The 16,733-nt window shown below is 36.1% G+C and overlaps 1 protein-coding gene across 1 annotated transcript; it reads right to left on the bottom strand.

Annotated features, from left to right (window-relative positions):
* Nucleotides 1–10,942: 10,942 nt before the first annotated feature.
* Nucleotides 10,943–15,535, bottom strand: STEAP2 (STEAP2 metalloreductase). The gene is made up of 4 exons (XM_015811852.1): nt 15,044–15,535; nt 13,682–14,209; nt 12,947–13,111; nt 10,943–11,758 (listed from the first exon to the last, which is right to left on the bottom strand). Exons 1-4 carry the CDS (start codon nt 15,533–15,535, stop codon nt 11,474–11,476), a joined length of 1,470 nt encoding a protein of 489 aa, XP_015667338.1. The 3' UTR covers nt 10,943–11,473.
* Nucleotides 15,536–16,733: the final 1,198 nt, after the last annotated feature.

Below are 16,733 nucleotides of genomic sequence, written 5' to 3' on the forward strand. Positions count from 1 at the left end.
CCATAAATCTGTGTAGGAGGCTATAATACAGTTTCTACTCCACTTCTATGTGGCATTGGTGGGATTTGCAATACTTTGTCATTTTGCCTTTATTTATTTTCAGAATTTATAAGACCATCTAACCCAAACAGTGTGACTCTATACAGTACACAATATAAACACACAATAAATCAAAAAGGGGAAAAAGCAAAATCATAAAAATAAGCAGACAAAAATGACTGAAGATACAACAAAACAAATGGGGAATCTGACAGATAATCCCGATGAAACAGCTTCCATCAGATCACAAATAATTAGAAGAATAGAGATCTATCCCTAACCACAATTTAGGAATAAAGGGCACCCTCCAGTCTCCTTCTTTTAAATCTAAGAATTTATGGGACCTAGAAAATGTGCCATAAAAACAAGCAGTCTTCTAAAAGATCTTGCTACAAATTTATGTTACACAAGGTTTGCTCATTGCAACATAGGAATTTTTTAAATGCAAAACTAGAACAAAGTGAACATCACTCAACAATACCAGGTGATTTTAGAAGTGTAACTTTAGTATATTTATTTTATCTCATGTTCATTCAATCATGCAAACCTTATGGACCATGAAATCTCTTTCTGATAATCTGAGTGAAAAAAGAGAGATGGAATGATAAACTAGATGAAAAACAAAGCAACAAGAAGCTATATGACAAATAATTCAGTATAGAATGGCTCTAGAAATGGTATTGGCATCTAAAAGAGGTGTGTGTGTTAATTGGACAACAATGCTGTGTGTATATTACAGACAAATCAGAGGAAATCCAAAACCGAGCTGCACACATAGCAAAGATAGCTGCACCCCCCCACCCCACATGAAAGAATGAGAAGGCTGATGCATTGGCTGGTTATCTGATTTCAGCTGGTTAATAATGACCCTGGTGGGCATTGTTCTCTTAATCACTTGTTGTGGATTACAATGCCTTCTGCTTTGCCTTTCCGCCTATAAGTAAACTACGGGGTCTCTCAGTACACGGATCTTGGTGTTGGGTGAATCTTGGAAAATTAAATCATTTTCAGATTCAAAGAGGGGGAATGATGGGCTGGATGCCAAAACAAAGCAAGGTTATGGCATATAGTTGAAAGGAGATTGGGAAGCTTGTAATTGTGGAGTTTGGCAAGAACAAGAATGCTTATTCACAGGGAATATGCAGATGTAAAGCTTGTAACAATTCTTGGTGGTTAGAAAACTGATAAAGTAACAAAGAGTTAGGCATCCTGCAGCCCTCAGCTAAAAGTTAGAAATAGAGATGGCTTGCAGCAAATAGAATGTGTATTAGATAACAACAACTCATTAGTCCAGGCTTGGGAATAGGGATGGGTAGAGACCAATAGAATAATGGGTAGAGACCAATAGGGATGGGTAGAGACCAATAGGGATGGGTAGAGACCAATAGATCATTACTAAAATGATTATTAGATGATATTTCTTATATATCCCACCTTATCCTGCCTTCTGTCTTAATGGAAATGAATAAAGCTTTCTTAATTCTGTAGTTCGAGGTTCCTTGGCATTTTGGCCAGAATCCCTTTTCTTGGAGCGCTTCAATAAAAGACAACAAAACCTGCACCTCATGTCTGGTGTTCTTCATAGGCATCAGACCTGAATTGGGGACAACAGGATGGTATGTGAGAGCTCTTTGAAACAACTCAGGATCCAAAAAGATCCTGACAAACTTGAACAATGGGCCCTGTCCAACAAAATGAGTTTCAATGTGGAGAAAAGTAAAGTCTTACATTTAGGCAGGAAAAATTAAAGATACAAGTATAGACTGGGCGAGACCTGGCTTAAAAACAGTGACTGTGAGAGGGATCTTGAAGTCATAGTGGACGATCATTTAACTATGAGCCAGCAGTGTGCAGCCACCGCCAAAAAAAGCTAATATAATCCTGGGTTGCATAAACAGAGGCATGGAATCAAGATCACGTGAAGTATTAGTACCGCTTTATAAAACCCTAGTAAGACCACACCTGGAATACTGCAGCCAATTTTGGTCACCATATCACAAAAAAGATGTTGAGAATTTGGAAAAAATTCAGAGAAGAGCAACTAAGATGATCAAAGACCTGGAGACTAAAACATACGAAGAATGGCTGCAGGACTTGGGTTTGGCTAGTCTAAAGAAAAGAAGAAATAGGAGAGACATGATAGCAGTATTCCAGTATCTGAGGGGCTGCCACGTAGAAGAGGGGGTCACTTTATTCACCAAAGCACCAGAGGGAAGGATGAGAAACAATGGTTGGAAACTGTAGCACTGTTGGCTCATATTTAAGTGATTGTCACGTGGACTCCAACATCCCTCTCACTTTACTACTGTTGAGGGAGATACCACTTATATTGTACCTGCACATATGATTTTTCTTGCCTAAATGTAGAATATTACTTTTTTCATAGCACCCAATGTTCAAGTCTGTCAAGATCCTTCTGTATCTTAAGCCTATCTTCTAGAGTGTTGACTATTCCTGTCAGCTTGGTGTCGTCTGCAAATTTGATGAGTTTCCCATCTATACCTTCATCCAAATAATGATAGGAACCTTTCTGCTATCAATTGGATGATGTAGCTATTTCTTAGGATGATGTTGCTGTGTTTCGTTGCTATGATGTTGTATTTTCATGTTGCATTTTTGTTGCAGTAAACTACTTCCAACATTATTTGATTGAACATCATATAATCCATAGTAAATAATTAAAAATTCAATTGAGCATGTAAAATCTGTTTTGCAAGGAAGTTTATTATGATTGTAACATCACACAATTGTTCAAGAATGTCCACACATTTCAGAATTTATACAAGTACAGTCAATTAGACACTAAATATTAAAATGCAGTGGAATCACAAAGCAATTTATCTGACATAAGTTCAACTCTAATGTACTCTCTAGATCAGAGGTCTTCAACCTTTTTGATTTGGCGGCCTGGAAAGGAAAACAAGCACCACTATGTGTACCAGTGTAAATGGCCGCATACATGCGTGCATAAAAATGAACTCTGTGCACGTGCGCACAAATGGGCCATGAGCGCATGCGCACGTGCAAACGGTTACACGTGAATGCATGCACAGCCGCACGTGAACGTATGCGCATATGCAAATGGGGCTGTGCAGGCGGGAGTGCTGCAAATGGGGTGGTGCTAGCACTGGCAGGACACTATGGGCAGCACCAGTGCTGGTGGGACACTCGGGGCAGGGCAGCGTTAGCACTGGTGGAATGCTCGGGGCAGCGCTCATGCCGGTGGAATGCTTGGGGTGGGGGTGGTGCTAGCACTGACAGGATGCTTGGGGCAGTGCTAGTGCTGGTGGGATGCTTGGGACAGGGTGATGCTATGCAGGCGGGATGTTCGGGGCGGGGCTAGCGTGAGTGTGTGGGGGTGAGTGCATGCACATGTGCGTGTGCACTGGCCATCTCCTCCGCGGCCCACAGGTTGGGGACCCCTGCTCTAGATGCAGTAAACAATAAAATTAAAAGCTGAATAACACTAACCAAGACACAGTTTAAACACAGAATGAAACAAATCAATTACAACTATGAAAAATTTAAGTTCAGAGTTAGTTATACAGATTAGATTATGCATAGAAATTTTATTTTGAATATTACACATACATTAAGCTCCGTTAGAATATTATAATGCATTGTAATGAGAAATAAAGTTATATTTTTAGAAATTGAAAATACTTGAAGTTTTCTAAAAGTATATAAACAATTTATATTTATTATATGGCTTTTACTCAATTCAAAATATATGGCAATAATACTAGTTTCATTGACAATATTGGACAATGACTGTTGTATATGTGTGTGTGTGTGTAATGGTCTGGCTTAACAATGATCTTAGACAATATACTGCAATGTATTAATATTAAATTGCTTATATACTTCCCTGCGTTTCACACAGCACAGTGGAAAATTTCTACACATTTCTGTTAGATCCAAATGGAAAAAAATAAACTCTATAGTCTAATTTACAAGTTATAATAAATCTATCATTTTGCTACAAATCATAATATCAGTATATGGCTTGACAATATTATAAAGTAATGGTAGGTCAGATATAATCAAAATTTGCTTAACAAGCCTTGGGAATTGTTATAATAGCACATAATATAAGAAAAATGAGCACATGTAAGAAGAAATGAAGAGAGATTAAGAAGAGACCGTACAACCATTTTCTGAAACAGTATAGAGTTTCCTGCTTGAGCAGGGGGTTGGACTAGAAGATCTTCAAGGTAACTTCCAACTCTGTTATTCTGTTAAGCAAAAACTCATCTGTAGTCAAACACTGTGGTAAATAAACTTGGAGCAGGACCAGTTTCTAATAATTAACATACACTTATGTACATTCTGGCAATTAAATTTGAGTATCTAGCAAAAGTATTAATTCTAGGAACACTTTGGTTAATTTAGAGTCATATTACAGACTCACTTTGAACTGCATAAATTGGGTTGCAATCCTTCTGTTACTTTGCATGCTTTTAAGGCATATACATATGAAAATGTACATTTGTGGGCTGAAAATTGCAGTCAATATGCAGTAAATTCTATGTAGCATATTTATATTTCAATGTGGCTATTTTATCTAAAAATACAAGTTTATTATTTGGAATTATATTTAAAATACAATAATCTCTCTTTAATATGAAAAATAACTACTTTTAATTCTGTAAGAACACTTTCCTTAAAAATTTCTGATATAGTGTTAAAATATTTTCAGAGCATTTGCAATTGAGTGCAATATAATGTTACTAATCAAAGATTCTAGACTTGCAGCAAGGTTTGTAGTATATTTATATTTTTTGGGCATATAATAATACATTCCCTTGTGGGAGTCTGATAGTTAGAAAACAGCTCACAGAATCTACTCAATCTGATTCCAAGTATATTTATTTAGAAGACAGCATTACTTAATTCAATGCAATATACAGTACTTATTGGGGAACAAGAGATCAACAGTTTATTATAAATTTTATTGGAAATTATATGGATGAAATTTTCTTCATTGTGAATTGTATTGATTTATTTAAATTTGTTGTATCTCTCCATGCCTAATGGACTTTGGACAGTAGAAATGTTTATCTTCATTTTGGTCTGATGAACCCTGAAAAATTCCTGTTATGTCTGATAATGACTATAGATATCTTACATTACACAGTGGTCAAACATGAGGCAGCACTAATAACTGTTACATGTACTTTGTATTATGTTGAGGATTTATTCAGGTTTACCTATTCTACTCACAAAACAGAAACAACAAAATAAAAATGTTTGGTGGCTCACATTAGAAAACAATTGGAATTTATGTGGATAGTTTTAGTATAAGGTCATATAATTAGGATGATAAATGTTTAGAATTTTTGGTGATAGTTTACTTATGTTTCTGTAGGTTACCTTTTCTGCTACTTTTTCACCATATTTCTAATTTATTTTTTAAATATATTTAAGAAAATTGCAGGAAAACTGTGAACAAATAAGGATGTTTGAGCTTATCCCAGACTTAGTCATGACCCGCTTATATTAATAGGTTGTTTAAAGCCAAGCCTGCTATGGCACAACTATGAAAGTAAAATATTTTAACATCTAATATTCTAAATATGATGAAATTTAAGATGAGCTGAAACAACCACCTGAAATTTAGCATAGAGCATATACAAGGTCAGTCATGGCTAAAGGAAGAAAAAGATCATGCAAGAAATGGCTGGTAAATACAATAATTTAAAAGTTTCTCTTTAAATTGATTTATTTAATTGTTTGGGATAATTTTTTCATTTCCACGTTTTAGAGTTTTGACTGTTAGTATATTCTAAAAAAATCAAATTAGTTTATAAGAGTTTAGCCCTTTATGTTCCATATAAAATTATGTTAATTACTGTTTCCTATTTAATATCATCCATATAATAACTACCAGTCTAGTAAGCATGGCTATACACTCATCAACAATGATTCAAAGTGTTTGAGTATCATGTGAGCACAGCAATTGCTTAAACTTGAAAAAAGATGTTGCTGCTTTAACAAATTCAGTCCAGCTTTAATAAAAACAGAAGAAAGCAAATTAAATAATCCTATCTCTCATTTATATAAACTTCCATTCTATAGGTATAATACCAATATCAATGTTGCTTTTTATTCTTGCTGGCCTTATAAATATTAGCAAACAAGTACTGGTTCTTAATGATAGAAAAGTTACTTAAACGTTTTATTATCTACTATGCAGTAATTGTTACAAAAAGCATTTAAATACTGCAAATCTAATGTAAAGTATGAAAATAATTCAAAATAATATGTGTTCCACTGTCTGTTGATTCTAAAATAATATACAAAGTGATGGTGAGCAGTGAATACATTTTTCACATACACCTGGTATTTTGCCATTATTTAAGAAAGGATGAGAAGAAACTAAATGTACATTGTTTAATCGTGATGATAATGAATACCGTGTTTCCCCGAAAGTAAGCCCTAGAGCAGGACGGGGCGAGTCAGCCCAAATCTTACGTGCAATTGCCAGAGCACCCCCCTGGCCCTGGTCTGCCAGGGCCCTTCACCAGCGGTCGCCAGTGGAACTGGCCACTGCTGGTCCGACCTCTCCATCCGTCTGCTTGCCTGTGGCCGCAACAAACTAAACCCTTGGCAAGCCCCAGCCTCCGCCTGCCCTGCCTGCTGACCCTACTGCTGCTGGGACACCTCTTGGCCACATCAGGTGCCATGTGGCTGCCAGGTGGCTGCCCGTGCTGCTTTGGGCCTTGTGGGGCTCTTTGCCCTCCTGGCTGTGCTACTCTGGGCTGCCCTGCTGCCCAACATGGGGCGAGTCAACCCAGATCCAAAGTGCCGCCCTGCCAGAGCTGTTCAGTAGCGGCTGCCGGTGGAACCGTGCCGCCCACGCCTCCGTCTTTGGGCTGCTGAGCGCCAGCCTGCACGCCTACTTGGTGCTGCAGGCGCTGGACTAAGGGCTGAACCTGGCGCTCTTCAGACCTGGTGGCACTGCAGCTCTCATGCTGGCTGGGCGCTTTTGGCCTCTAACGGCTGCTTCTGCCGCATTGCCTTTGGCCCGACCGGCTGCTGCTGCCGCCACCATAAGGTGAGGAGTCAAGGCAGGTGGCGGTGGAGTTGCTTCCCTCCACCTGCCAGACACCTGCAGAAGCCGCGCAGGGTAAGATTGCCGCCCCCCTGCCCAGATGCACTAGCCTCCCCCAAGCATTTTTTTACTAACCTGTCTTTCAGCTGCATTGTGTTTCTCTGTTCACTTCTCAGCTTTTGTGCATGTTTGTGGGACAAAAAAAAAGGCTCAATCAGACTTTCTAACTTCTCGTGATTAGAAAGTCTAATTGAACTTTTCCCCCCCACAAACACATGGCGAAGGCTGAGAAGCGAAAAGAGAAACACAATGTAGTTGAAAGGCAGGTTAGTGGGGGAGGCTAGGGCATCTGGGTGGCGGGATGCGACAATCTTACCCTGCGTGGCTTTGGCAGGTATCTGGCAGGTGAAGGGAAGCAACTTCACCACCCACCATCACCTGCCTCGACTCCTGACCTTATGGTGGCAGCAGCAGCAGCCAGCCAGGCAGAAGGCGATCCAGCAGAAGCAGCCAGTAGAGGCCAAAAATGCCCAGCTGGCATGAGAGCTGCAGCGCTCGCGAGGGCCCGAAGAGCACCAGGTTCAGCCCTTAGCCCAGCGCCTGCAGCACCAAGTAGGCGTGCAGGCTGGTGCTCAGCAGCCCAAAGATGGAGGCGTGGGCGGCATGGTTCCACCGGTGGCCGCTGGCAGGCCAGTGGCGAGGTGGCACTCCGGATCTGGGCTGACTCACCCACCAGGTGCAGTGCCCTTCCTACCACCCTCCACGGCCGCACTGGTACTATACTCTCGCTACCGCATTGCTTCTCCACCCCATGCACAGGCCCCATCCCACCTCTGCGCGCTTGCGGCCTACTGATACTAGTACCAGCAAAAAGTAAGCCCTCCCTGAAACTAAAACCTAGTGCTACTTCAGAGCCCAAAATAAAGTAAGACCAGGTCTTATTTTCAGGGAAACACGGTAGTAAGGTTAATCGTTGTTTCCGCAGTTGCAATATTGATAAAATTTCCCAATAGACTGTATTACATTATTTTTTCTTCCTAGCATTTTCCCATTAGTGCAGGGCCCACTTTTTGTGGCTCAACAGAATGTTGATTGCTTGGTTACTCTCCTTAGAAAAATATTTGCACAGATGATATACCATAAAATTACAGAAGGTTGCTTCAGATTTTTAAAGAACTTAACAAATAACATTTATTTTGGCTGTGCATTTCAGCATCTTCACTGACTTTAAATGGCAATAGTAGAACATACTTAACTGGTGGAGCAAGGAACATGTTAGCAAAAAACAGAATAACGATCCAGATTTTGATGTTTGAATGTTTTAAAAACCTACAACTGAAGCTTCAAAAATGGAATTAATATTAATCCATTTCTGTACATTTTGTTTTAGCAGATTCATTGTAGAAACTGATTGTGTTTTTATGAAAACACACTAAATAGCACATTTAATAAAGCACAATAAATTTAAAATATACTATTAATATCACAGGAAACATTACAGGTAGCCAATAGTACCTTGGTGGATTCCAAAGAATATAGTCTTTTTAATTATGTTAAGATAATCAAATGCTATACTTGAATACTTCATTTTACTCAAAAGCTCTCAGTATGGAGATAAGTGAATGCCAGGAGGTATTGCCTATGACTATTGAAAGTTAAGGCATTTACATTGGTACTTTTCCATCTATTATATGTATCACTATATCATAATCAAGATGTGTATTAAGTAAATATGATGGCAGCTGAATTCTAGTGATCTGCATCTATACATCAAGAGAATAAATATTAGACTTTTGCATCTCTACTTTGGAATATCTAATGATATTGATGTAAATGGAAGCTTTAGATCTATCCTATTTGATTAATTTGTTAGAGCTTGTACTTTCAATCAGATGTTCCACATTCATAGTATCCTTACTATCTATAACAGTTGTAAAAATGCTTCCATAAACTAAACTTGTTATATTTCAGTTATTCTGAGTGAAATTTTATGTTTGTGTGTATGTATGGAAAATATGGGTTATATTTGGTAATCTGATAAATTATCACATTCATCATAGTATAGGATATATTGCTAGCTGCCCTCAAAAATCAATTTTTTTCCTGCTAAGTAAAAAAGTTAAATCATGGCAACTGGGCCAAAGTTTATTAAAACGAATAAATGTAATAATAAAGTTTATTAAATTTAATAAACTTTGGTCCAGTTGCCGTGATTTAACCTTTTTACATGCTTTTGACCTGGATGATTGAGTCTACATTTACATATATTTCCTACTATATTTGTAATTGAAACAGTTATTGTTTAAACAGCCATCATTATGTTTAGTTTAGATGCTTCACACATAGTTCTGCTTTATTCTGTCTGCTAATGACAATCCTCTGGCTAATTTAGATATCAAAAACCATAGCTAGGTACCATTCAAAATATTACGTAATATTGTTTAAGTTTACCAAGTTTTTAGAATTCTAAAAAATCCTACAATAAGACAATAAGGGGTAAGTGAAAAAATCCAAAAACAAGACCAGATGTCTGTAATTAAATCGATCTAAGATGGAAGTTGTGGATGAAGCATGTTAGGTTATACTTAGCATTCAGAAACAAATTAATGGCTGCTATTCCTTGCATAAAACACAGTGTAGGTCAGGTTTAAGGTTAGGTATTTGGAATTGTCTGGGCTTGCATTTTTTTTTTTTGCAGATGCTTCATTACCTCATTTACTCCCAAGACTCCAACACAGAGATTATTGACTTTCAATCTATCCTATTTATGGGGTGCAGGGGAGACACCTAACACAAAAGCACCTGACTATGCTTTTTTTTTTTAAGTATCTGCTTTAATCCCCTCTATGGGAGATATGTTGATTGCTGAACAGTCCTGGAGAATTCAACATTTGTCGCTTTTTGGTTGAATCTTAATAACTAGGCATTTCCTTTATTGACCAACAGTTATGTTTGTTTTCTTACATTTAAAAGAAATTAATAACTTTTAATTATAACAAAGTTATAAATACTAAATCTATAATGGATTTCTTAAAATTTTCAAATAAAAACTTTTAAATATACTTCTCAGTTTTGAGACAAGGAAATTCCCAGATTCAAAATAGAAGAACCACCATATTGTACACTTTTATATTTCTCATTTTAGCAGGTAACTGCACTTTCATTTTTCCTTTCTTTTAAGTGGAGGACATGCCTTGGGTGGCCTTATCTGGATCCATGGAAGTGCTCCGATCCAGTTGCACTGCTTAACTTTTTAATTTTCCATAATTTCCTAATATGTTTGGTTTGGGTACTATATGAAATTTAAATAATGGCTAGATTCAGGTACACCTTTGATGCCAGAGAATGCTGGATCAAGGGGAAAAAACACTTCAGAGGATCTAAAGGCTAACAGTAATATCAATTGCCAATGATATCAGATACTGATATCAAATATATTTCATTTTTAGCCTATTAATCAGAGTATTAAGAATGCAAACCAGAAAGTAGAAGAGCAAATAGGTAAAAGTTGGTATAATAAATTTAGCTCTTGAAGTGCTGAAATCTAAAATAGCTCTACATTAGTTTGAACCAAGAAATAGATTTGGCCTTTATGACAGACCATGCCCAATGAATAGGCATGACTAGAATAAGGAACCTAGACTGGTAAGTACTCTTCTGGCCTTCAGGAAGGACCTGAAGATTTAGTTGTACCATTGTTCTTAGGTCTGCAGTAGTGGTGAGAACTAGCAATGGCTGTATTAAATGGATAAATGATTTATATTTACCAGCTGTGATTTATGTTTTATTGAATTTATAATCATGGTTTCAGAATAGCTGTATGCTGTTTTATTTTTTTACTGTTTATTTTAATTGTTGTGAGTCACACCCAGAGTCATACTTGTAAGTTAATGAATAAAAAGGTTTACATTTGATTAATTTAAAATTGTCATTAATAGCATTTAAAATCCGAAGAGTAATTATAATTTGCTGACAACTTTCAGAGGACTGTATATATGTGATTGTGGCTCTGAGGCCTCTTTATTGAGTCTTGTATGCTAAGTGAATCTATATCTAATTGATTGCAAGCAAATCTATTCAAAAGAGATTTATCCTGAATAAAGTTTACTGAATTCAGTGGAACTTGTTATCTGCTAAATTTGTTTAAAACTGTAGTCTTGGAATGGCAGGAGTGGCTTAAATATCCCACAAATCACATTCTTCAAAATATAGTAGTTTTTATCTATTATGCTGAAAATGCAGTGTCTGCCTTCGCCTGTATTGCTTATATTCTGATAATATCACAATGCCTGAGATATTTCAGTCTAAAATAAAACCTATACAGTATTAGGTACAGACATTTAAAGGGACAAATATTGTGGTAATATTTTCATTGTATGATCACATGACTGTAATTCTTTCTGGTGAGGGATATGAATCGGATCCATTTCCATCTTTTATAAATTGTCTTTTTTCCCATCCTCTTTTGATCTTTCTCAGTTTCCTGTTTATACATGGTAGAAGCAAAATTACCTTACCCAGAATTACCACGCAAGGCAAAACAAGCGCAAGAACAAAATTTGGTGGTGTGTAAAATCTGTAGCATTCTTCTTCAAAGGCTCTTTTCCATCCATAAATTAATACATGGAAAGTACTTATGAGAAGTGCGACGTATCCAAGTGTAGACTTTGAGATTTGAAGATGAGAAACAAATAAAAATTAAAATGCTGACATGATGATTTGCACTTATAGCTAACCATTAAAAGTTATTTATAAAAACTTAAACTATTATATATAGTTTAAACATATATACTCCAATTAACTTTTACAATTAACAAATAGAAGGAGAAAAATGAATGGAAAGCTCTTAAATATTGAACCACTCATTGGAAAGACCTTTCAATTTTTACCGGACTAGTACAAAATATGAGATATGCTCTACTGTTAGAAAGCAAAACTAGAAACAGAGTTTGTAAATTGCATAGTTTTACATAAAGACCCCCAAAACAAGCAAGGAAACAAATCAATAAATAATACATAAATTAGCAGATATCTTCCATGTATAATTCTTATGTATTCCTAAAATGTATTTGGAATAGCAATAGCAACAGAACTTAGATTTATATACTGCTTCACAGTGCTTTACAGCCCTCTCTAAGCGGTTTACAGAGTCAGCATATTGCCCCCAACAATCTGGGTCCTCATTTTACCGACCTCGGAAGGATGGAAGGCTGAGTCAACCTTGAGCTGGTGAGAATTGAACTGCCGAACTGCTGGCAGCCAACAATCAGCAGAAATAGCCTGCAATCCTGCATTCTAACCACTACGCCACCACAGCTCTTGGTTGAGCTATGATTTGTAATATCAGGACACTGTAATGGAATTGTGAATGTTTTTTAAAATGATATAAATAACAAAATATTAAAATTAGTGGAGCTTGCATCAATTTTGACTCCCTCTCATGCAGATGCTACTGTAAGGAATATGGAACTTTTTTTTTGCTTAAGCGCATTGCAGCTTTCATCAGACCCCTCCCTCCCCTTTTCTGTGATTTTAGTGAGTTTTACTAAAGGAAGAGGTGACTATCTTAAGCCATTGCAACCTTTGAAAGATTCATATGAACTCTTAAAATTCTGATACCCTCCTACTCTCAAATACACAAAAGACTGAAGTTTTTCTTCTCCCATACATTATGGAGGTCTTTGGGAATTGTGATAGGATAATTAATAAGTTGCATTTTTGTAGCATTTGTATAAGCCCTATAGTTGGCACTATTTTTAAAAAAATATTACAGATTGCAAAAACCTGAACCTTTCAATACTGAATGCCTACTAAAGATTTGTGCTAGATTAGACTTAGTATTTTAGTACACACCTGAATAAAACTGAATTCCCTCCAATTTAATGATCTATTTACTGATGGAATGGAAGTCACAGCCAACAGAGATAGCAGCCCAAGGCTCATTATTCCAAAAGAGACATACATTTCAATTCGCCATACTTCTTCCTCATTCCAGGAATTTTCAATATTTTCATGGACCTGGAGAAAGAGATTACGGAATCTTTAACATTTTTAACACATGTATAGAAAATTCTTGAAAATGAACTAGAATATCCGATGAGTTTTAAGTGTACCTGGTGAACTATCATGAATGGGAGCAAAGACGAGAGAGAGTTCATTAATTAAGAAAGAAGACTTTAGAAACTTTGGTAGATCTGACCCTTCTATGTTTAGAAGAAGAATAAATTATGCAAATTAAGAAATCAATTGTAATTCCTCTTATTTTGAATAGTATGTTTATAGCTCTAAATCGATCATTTGGAAAGTGGTGAGCAGTTTTCAGAAACAAGAGGGTGAACATTATTGAAGCTAAATCAATTTTTTAAAAAAGAAATAAATAATATTATATATATTATTATTCATCACTACATAATTAAGTGACTATACATAGTATAAAATGTTAACACATTTAAAAACCATAATTGAATGTTTCTTTCATGCAGGAAGAAATGTCTAAGCAATGATCCACACAGCTCAAATTAAAAATCACACATGCAGCAATGTCAGGGTGTTCTGAATTACCTGACCCAAAAATGATGTTTTTCTTACCTGTTGATAAGCTGTATTTAAAAACAGGTATCGTTCTGACCTCCTCATAGGCAGGCAGAGGCTGTAAACAACATGAACTGTTGCAAAGAAAAAACTAAGTAATCCAAGCTGTTTTCTACATTGCAGCCAGTTTTCTAACCAGGATGGAAACAATTTGTATTTAGTGCCATAATAAAGTTGATAAACAGCTGCCAGGAGCCCTGATAAATACACTAGAGATAATAAAGTAATTGCAACAACTGGCAATGTCTTGTTCACAATCTCAATAGGAATCTTATAAAAATCACTCTGGTGATTTCTCACGTAAGGGTGTATTACATCTCTAATAAAGGAATAGATAAAAAAGAAGGTGGCTAGGCCAACAGCCACTATAACTGGTCCTTTCCACAGGGTGAACAATTGAAGAGGTAAATTTTCAATCTCCCTTGCAGATGATAAAGTGCCCAAATCAACAGGAATAAAACTGAGCTGACGAGCAAGTTCAATAACTTGATTTCGAGCTTGAATGCTGTTACTGCATATGTAAACCTAAAATAAACAAACAGTCAATAACTACATGGTCTAGTCAAACTAGGGTATGTATGTAGGGTATGTATGAGATTTCCTGTAATTATCTTTAACTCAATTTTCCTAGCACCACCTCACAATTTACAAAGGCATTTGTAATTATTTTATCTATATTTTATTTTTATCTTTATTTCATGTTATATGAATCAAGGGTGCAAAATATATTGCCCAGGACCGTATATAATTCCCCAAATCTTAGATACATGCCTTTGAGCTCCACCAAATATTGATACTAAATGCAAGTTATTAAATACATGCAGCGTGACCAGTAAATCGGTGAATAATTAAAATAGTTTCAAAAAAGTATCTTGCTCTTAAAGCAGACACATCTTTTTTCAGACTGCTATAAAAGCACAAAAAAGATTTACATGCTTTACAGTAATGTATAGCAAATACTGTATGTGCTGTATTTATGCATGATCCAAAATGTTTCTTCTAAATTATTTTCAAACAACTCTAGCTGCATTAATTATACTTACTTTAGTTTTATTTAAATTGAAGGCATGTTGTCCAACCGTCTTTTGCTCTGGACTTATCCACTTTTGATTGTAGATTGATGAGCCAACCAAAGACCAAATGAGGCTCTCAATCTGAAACTCTCCTCTGCCTCCTGATAAAAATGAATGCTGAAGCTGCTATACTATGAAGATGAGAAATAATCTCACTTCATTTTTAGGTACTCTCATATGAAAAATTACAGCATTTTGTAGCAGAAGTTTCATGAGGTTTCTCATGTTTGTACTTGATAGTTAGGTATCATTTTCATTGTTTTAAATGCTGAAATGCATAACTTACCTGTCTGCTTGCATCTTTTGGTCCTACTTGTAGTGCCCATGCTGAAATAACATTGAACCCTTTAACAACAAAGGAATCTGGGAAAAGGGATGCCAGGTACTCCGCATTGGCTTCTGGATACTGATTAATTTTCATGTTGTTGCTGACATCTACAAGGATTTTACCAACAAGTAGATGCTTGAGTTCCCACAAAGCTGCATAGTGTTCTCTGCGTATAGCAATAAAAATTATGTTTGCTTTTGCTATAGCATCTTCATGATGAGTGACATCAACAACATGGGGAAAGAATTCCGCCACAAATTTAGGGTTTCTGCTTCCTATTACCACATGAAACCCACACCTGACAAGCCTACTTGTCAAGGATTTAGCGAAGTCCCCACTTCCAATTATGCCAACTGTAAGCTTACTGGTGTCCTTGATGTAATTTCTACCATTTGGTAAGAAAGTTTCATTTAAGGCTTTAGGACTTCCCATCATAGAAATTGATTCCATATCTAGGCACAGAAATTATAAGGATATTTTCTAAAAGAAAACAGAAACACACAATTAATACCCTACACAATTACTTTTCACTGATATATATTGAAACAAATTTCCTATACCAACACACACACAAAATTTAGAATGAGATGTAACATGCACATCTACAATATGAAAAACCTTATTTCTCTCCCGAAAGCTGGAAAGGAAATCTCTCTAACTCTTGTAAAAATAGGCAGGAAAAAATAGACTCTGATTCTAACCCTCCTTATATGTAGAGTAAAACACTAGACAGAGAAAAGTATTCAACAAATGTCAATCCTAGTTATGGAAAACAAAAACAACCTCAGAGAGCATTTGTGACACAATTTTAGAATTAAAGTTAAGTTTTCATGAGAATTCTTCAGGAATATATTTGTTTGCCAAAGTAGGCCTATCAAAATACAAAGAAAAAAATAGTGGGAAAATAGGGGAAGAAAAATGGAAGAAGAAAAAAGTGCAGGGTAAAAGGGAAAAAAGAAAGAAAAGCTTTAACTTCTGACTTTTCAGCGGAGTACAATAAGATAACAACATATAGCCTCAACGGTTTACTTTTAAATAATAATGTATTCTAGCCATTTCTATAACAATGAATGCAGTAATGCTTTGAACAAACATGGGCAAACTTATAGAATGTATCCAAAATCTGGGACCAATGACTCCCATGGATTGAAATTTGGCCAATTTTGTTTTTTAAAAAATGATAATCACGACATAATCACAAATCTCATTACAATTTGCTGTGGTGATGTTTGTGCTATACTGTTCAATATGGGCTATTTTCAAGGCAGATACATCTCTGAATGTATCCCAATTTTTCCAATGAAGACAGTATATTAGAAGCTCTGTATTGAAGGCATTGAGGAATCTTGTAAAAATCTATCCCTGAAACAATGATCCAATCGGGCATGGATTATCTAGTGCATTTGTCTCTGTGTATACATTTTTATTAAGAATTTTGATTATATTAATACAATATAATGTAAACCAAACAAAGACAGGAAAGGAAAGAAAAGAGTAACAAGTACAAAGAAATTTATTTATTTATTTAGCCTATGGCAAGTACAAGGAAAAAAGAAAAAGAGAGAACAAAAAAGTAAGGAAATACATAAAGAAATAAATCCAACATTCATCAAAAGTATAAACAAATTTAGTAACTCTTCACCCCTTT

This window comes from Protobothrops mucrosquamatus, unplaced genomic scaffold (assembly GCF_001527695.2).
Source record: "Protobothrops mucrosquamatus isolate PMUCROS unplaced genomic scaffold, P.Mucros_1.0 scaffold53, whole genome shotgun sequence".
In the NCBI taxonomy this organism is placed as follows: domain Eukaryota; kingdom Metazoa; phylum Chordata; class Lepidosauria; order Squamata; family Viperidae; genus Protobothrops; species Protobothrops mucrosquamatus.

Bases quoted from the DNA above. Each gene is read 5' to 3' on its own strand.
- STEAP2 (XM_015811852.1), bottom strand. From the start codon at position 15,535: ATGGAATCAATTTCTATGATGGGAAGTCCTAAAGCCTTAAATGAAACT. The intron at 14,210-15,043 runs GTAAGTTATGCA...TGTTTATTTTAG, and splicing joins CAAAAGATGCAAGCAGACAG to GTTTACATATGCAGTAACAG. The intron at 13,112-13,681 runs GTAAGAAAAACA...CTCTTTCTCCAG, and splicing joins TAAATACAGCTTATCAACAG to GTCCATGAAAATATTGAAAA.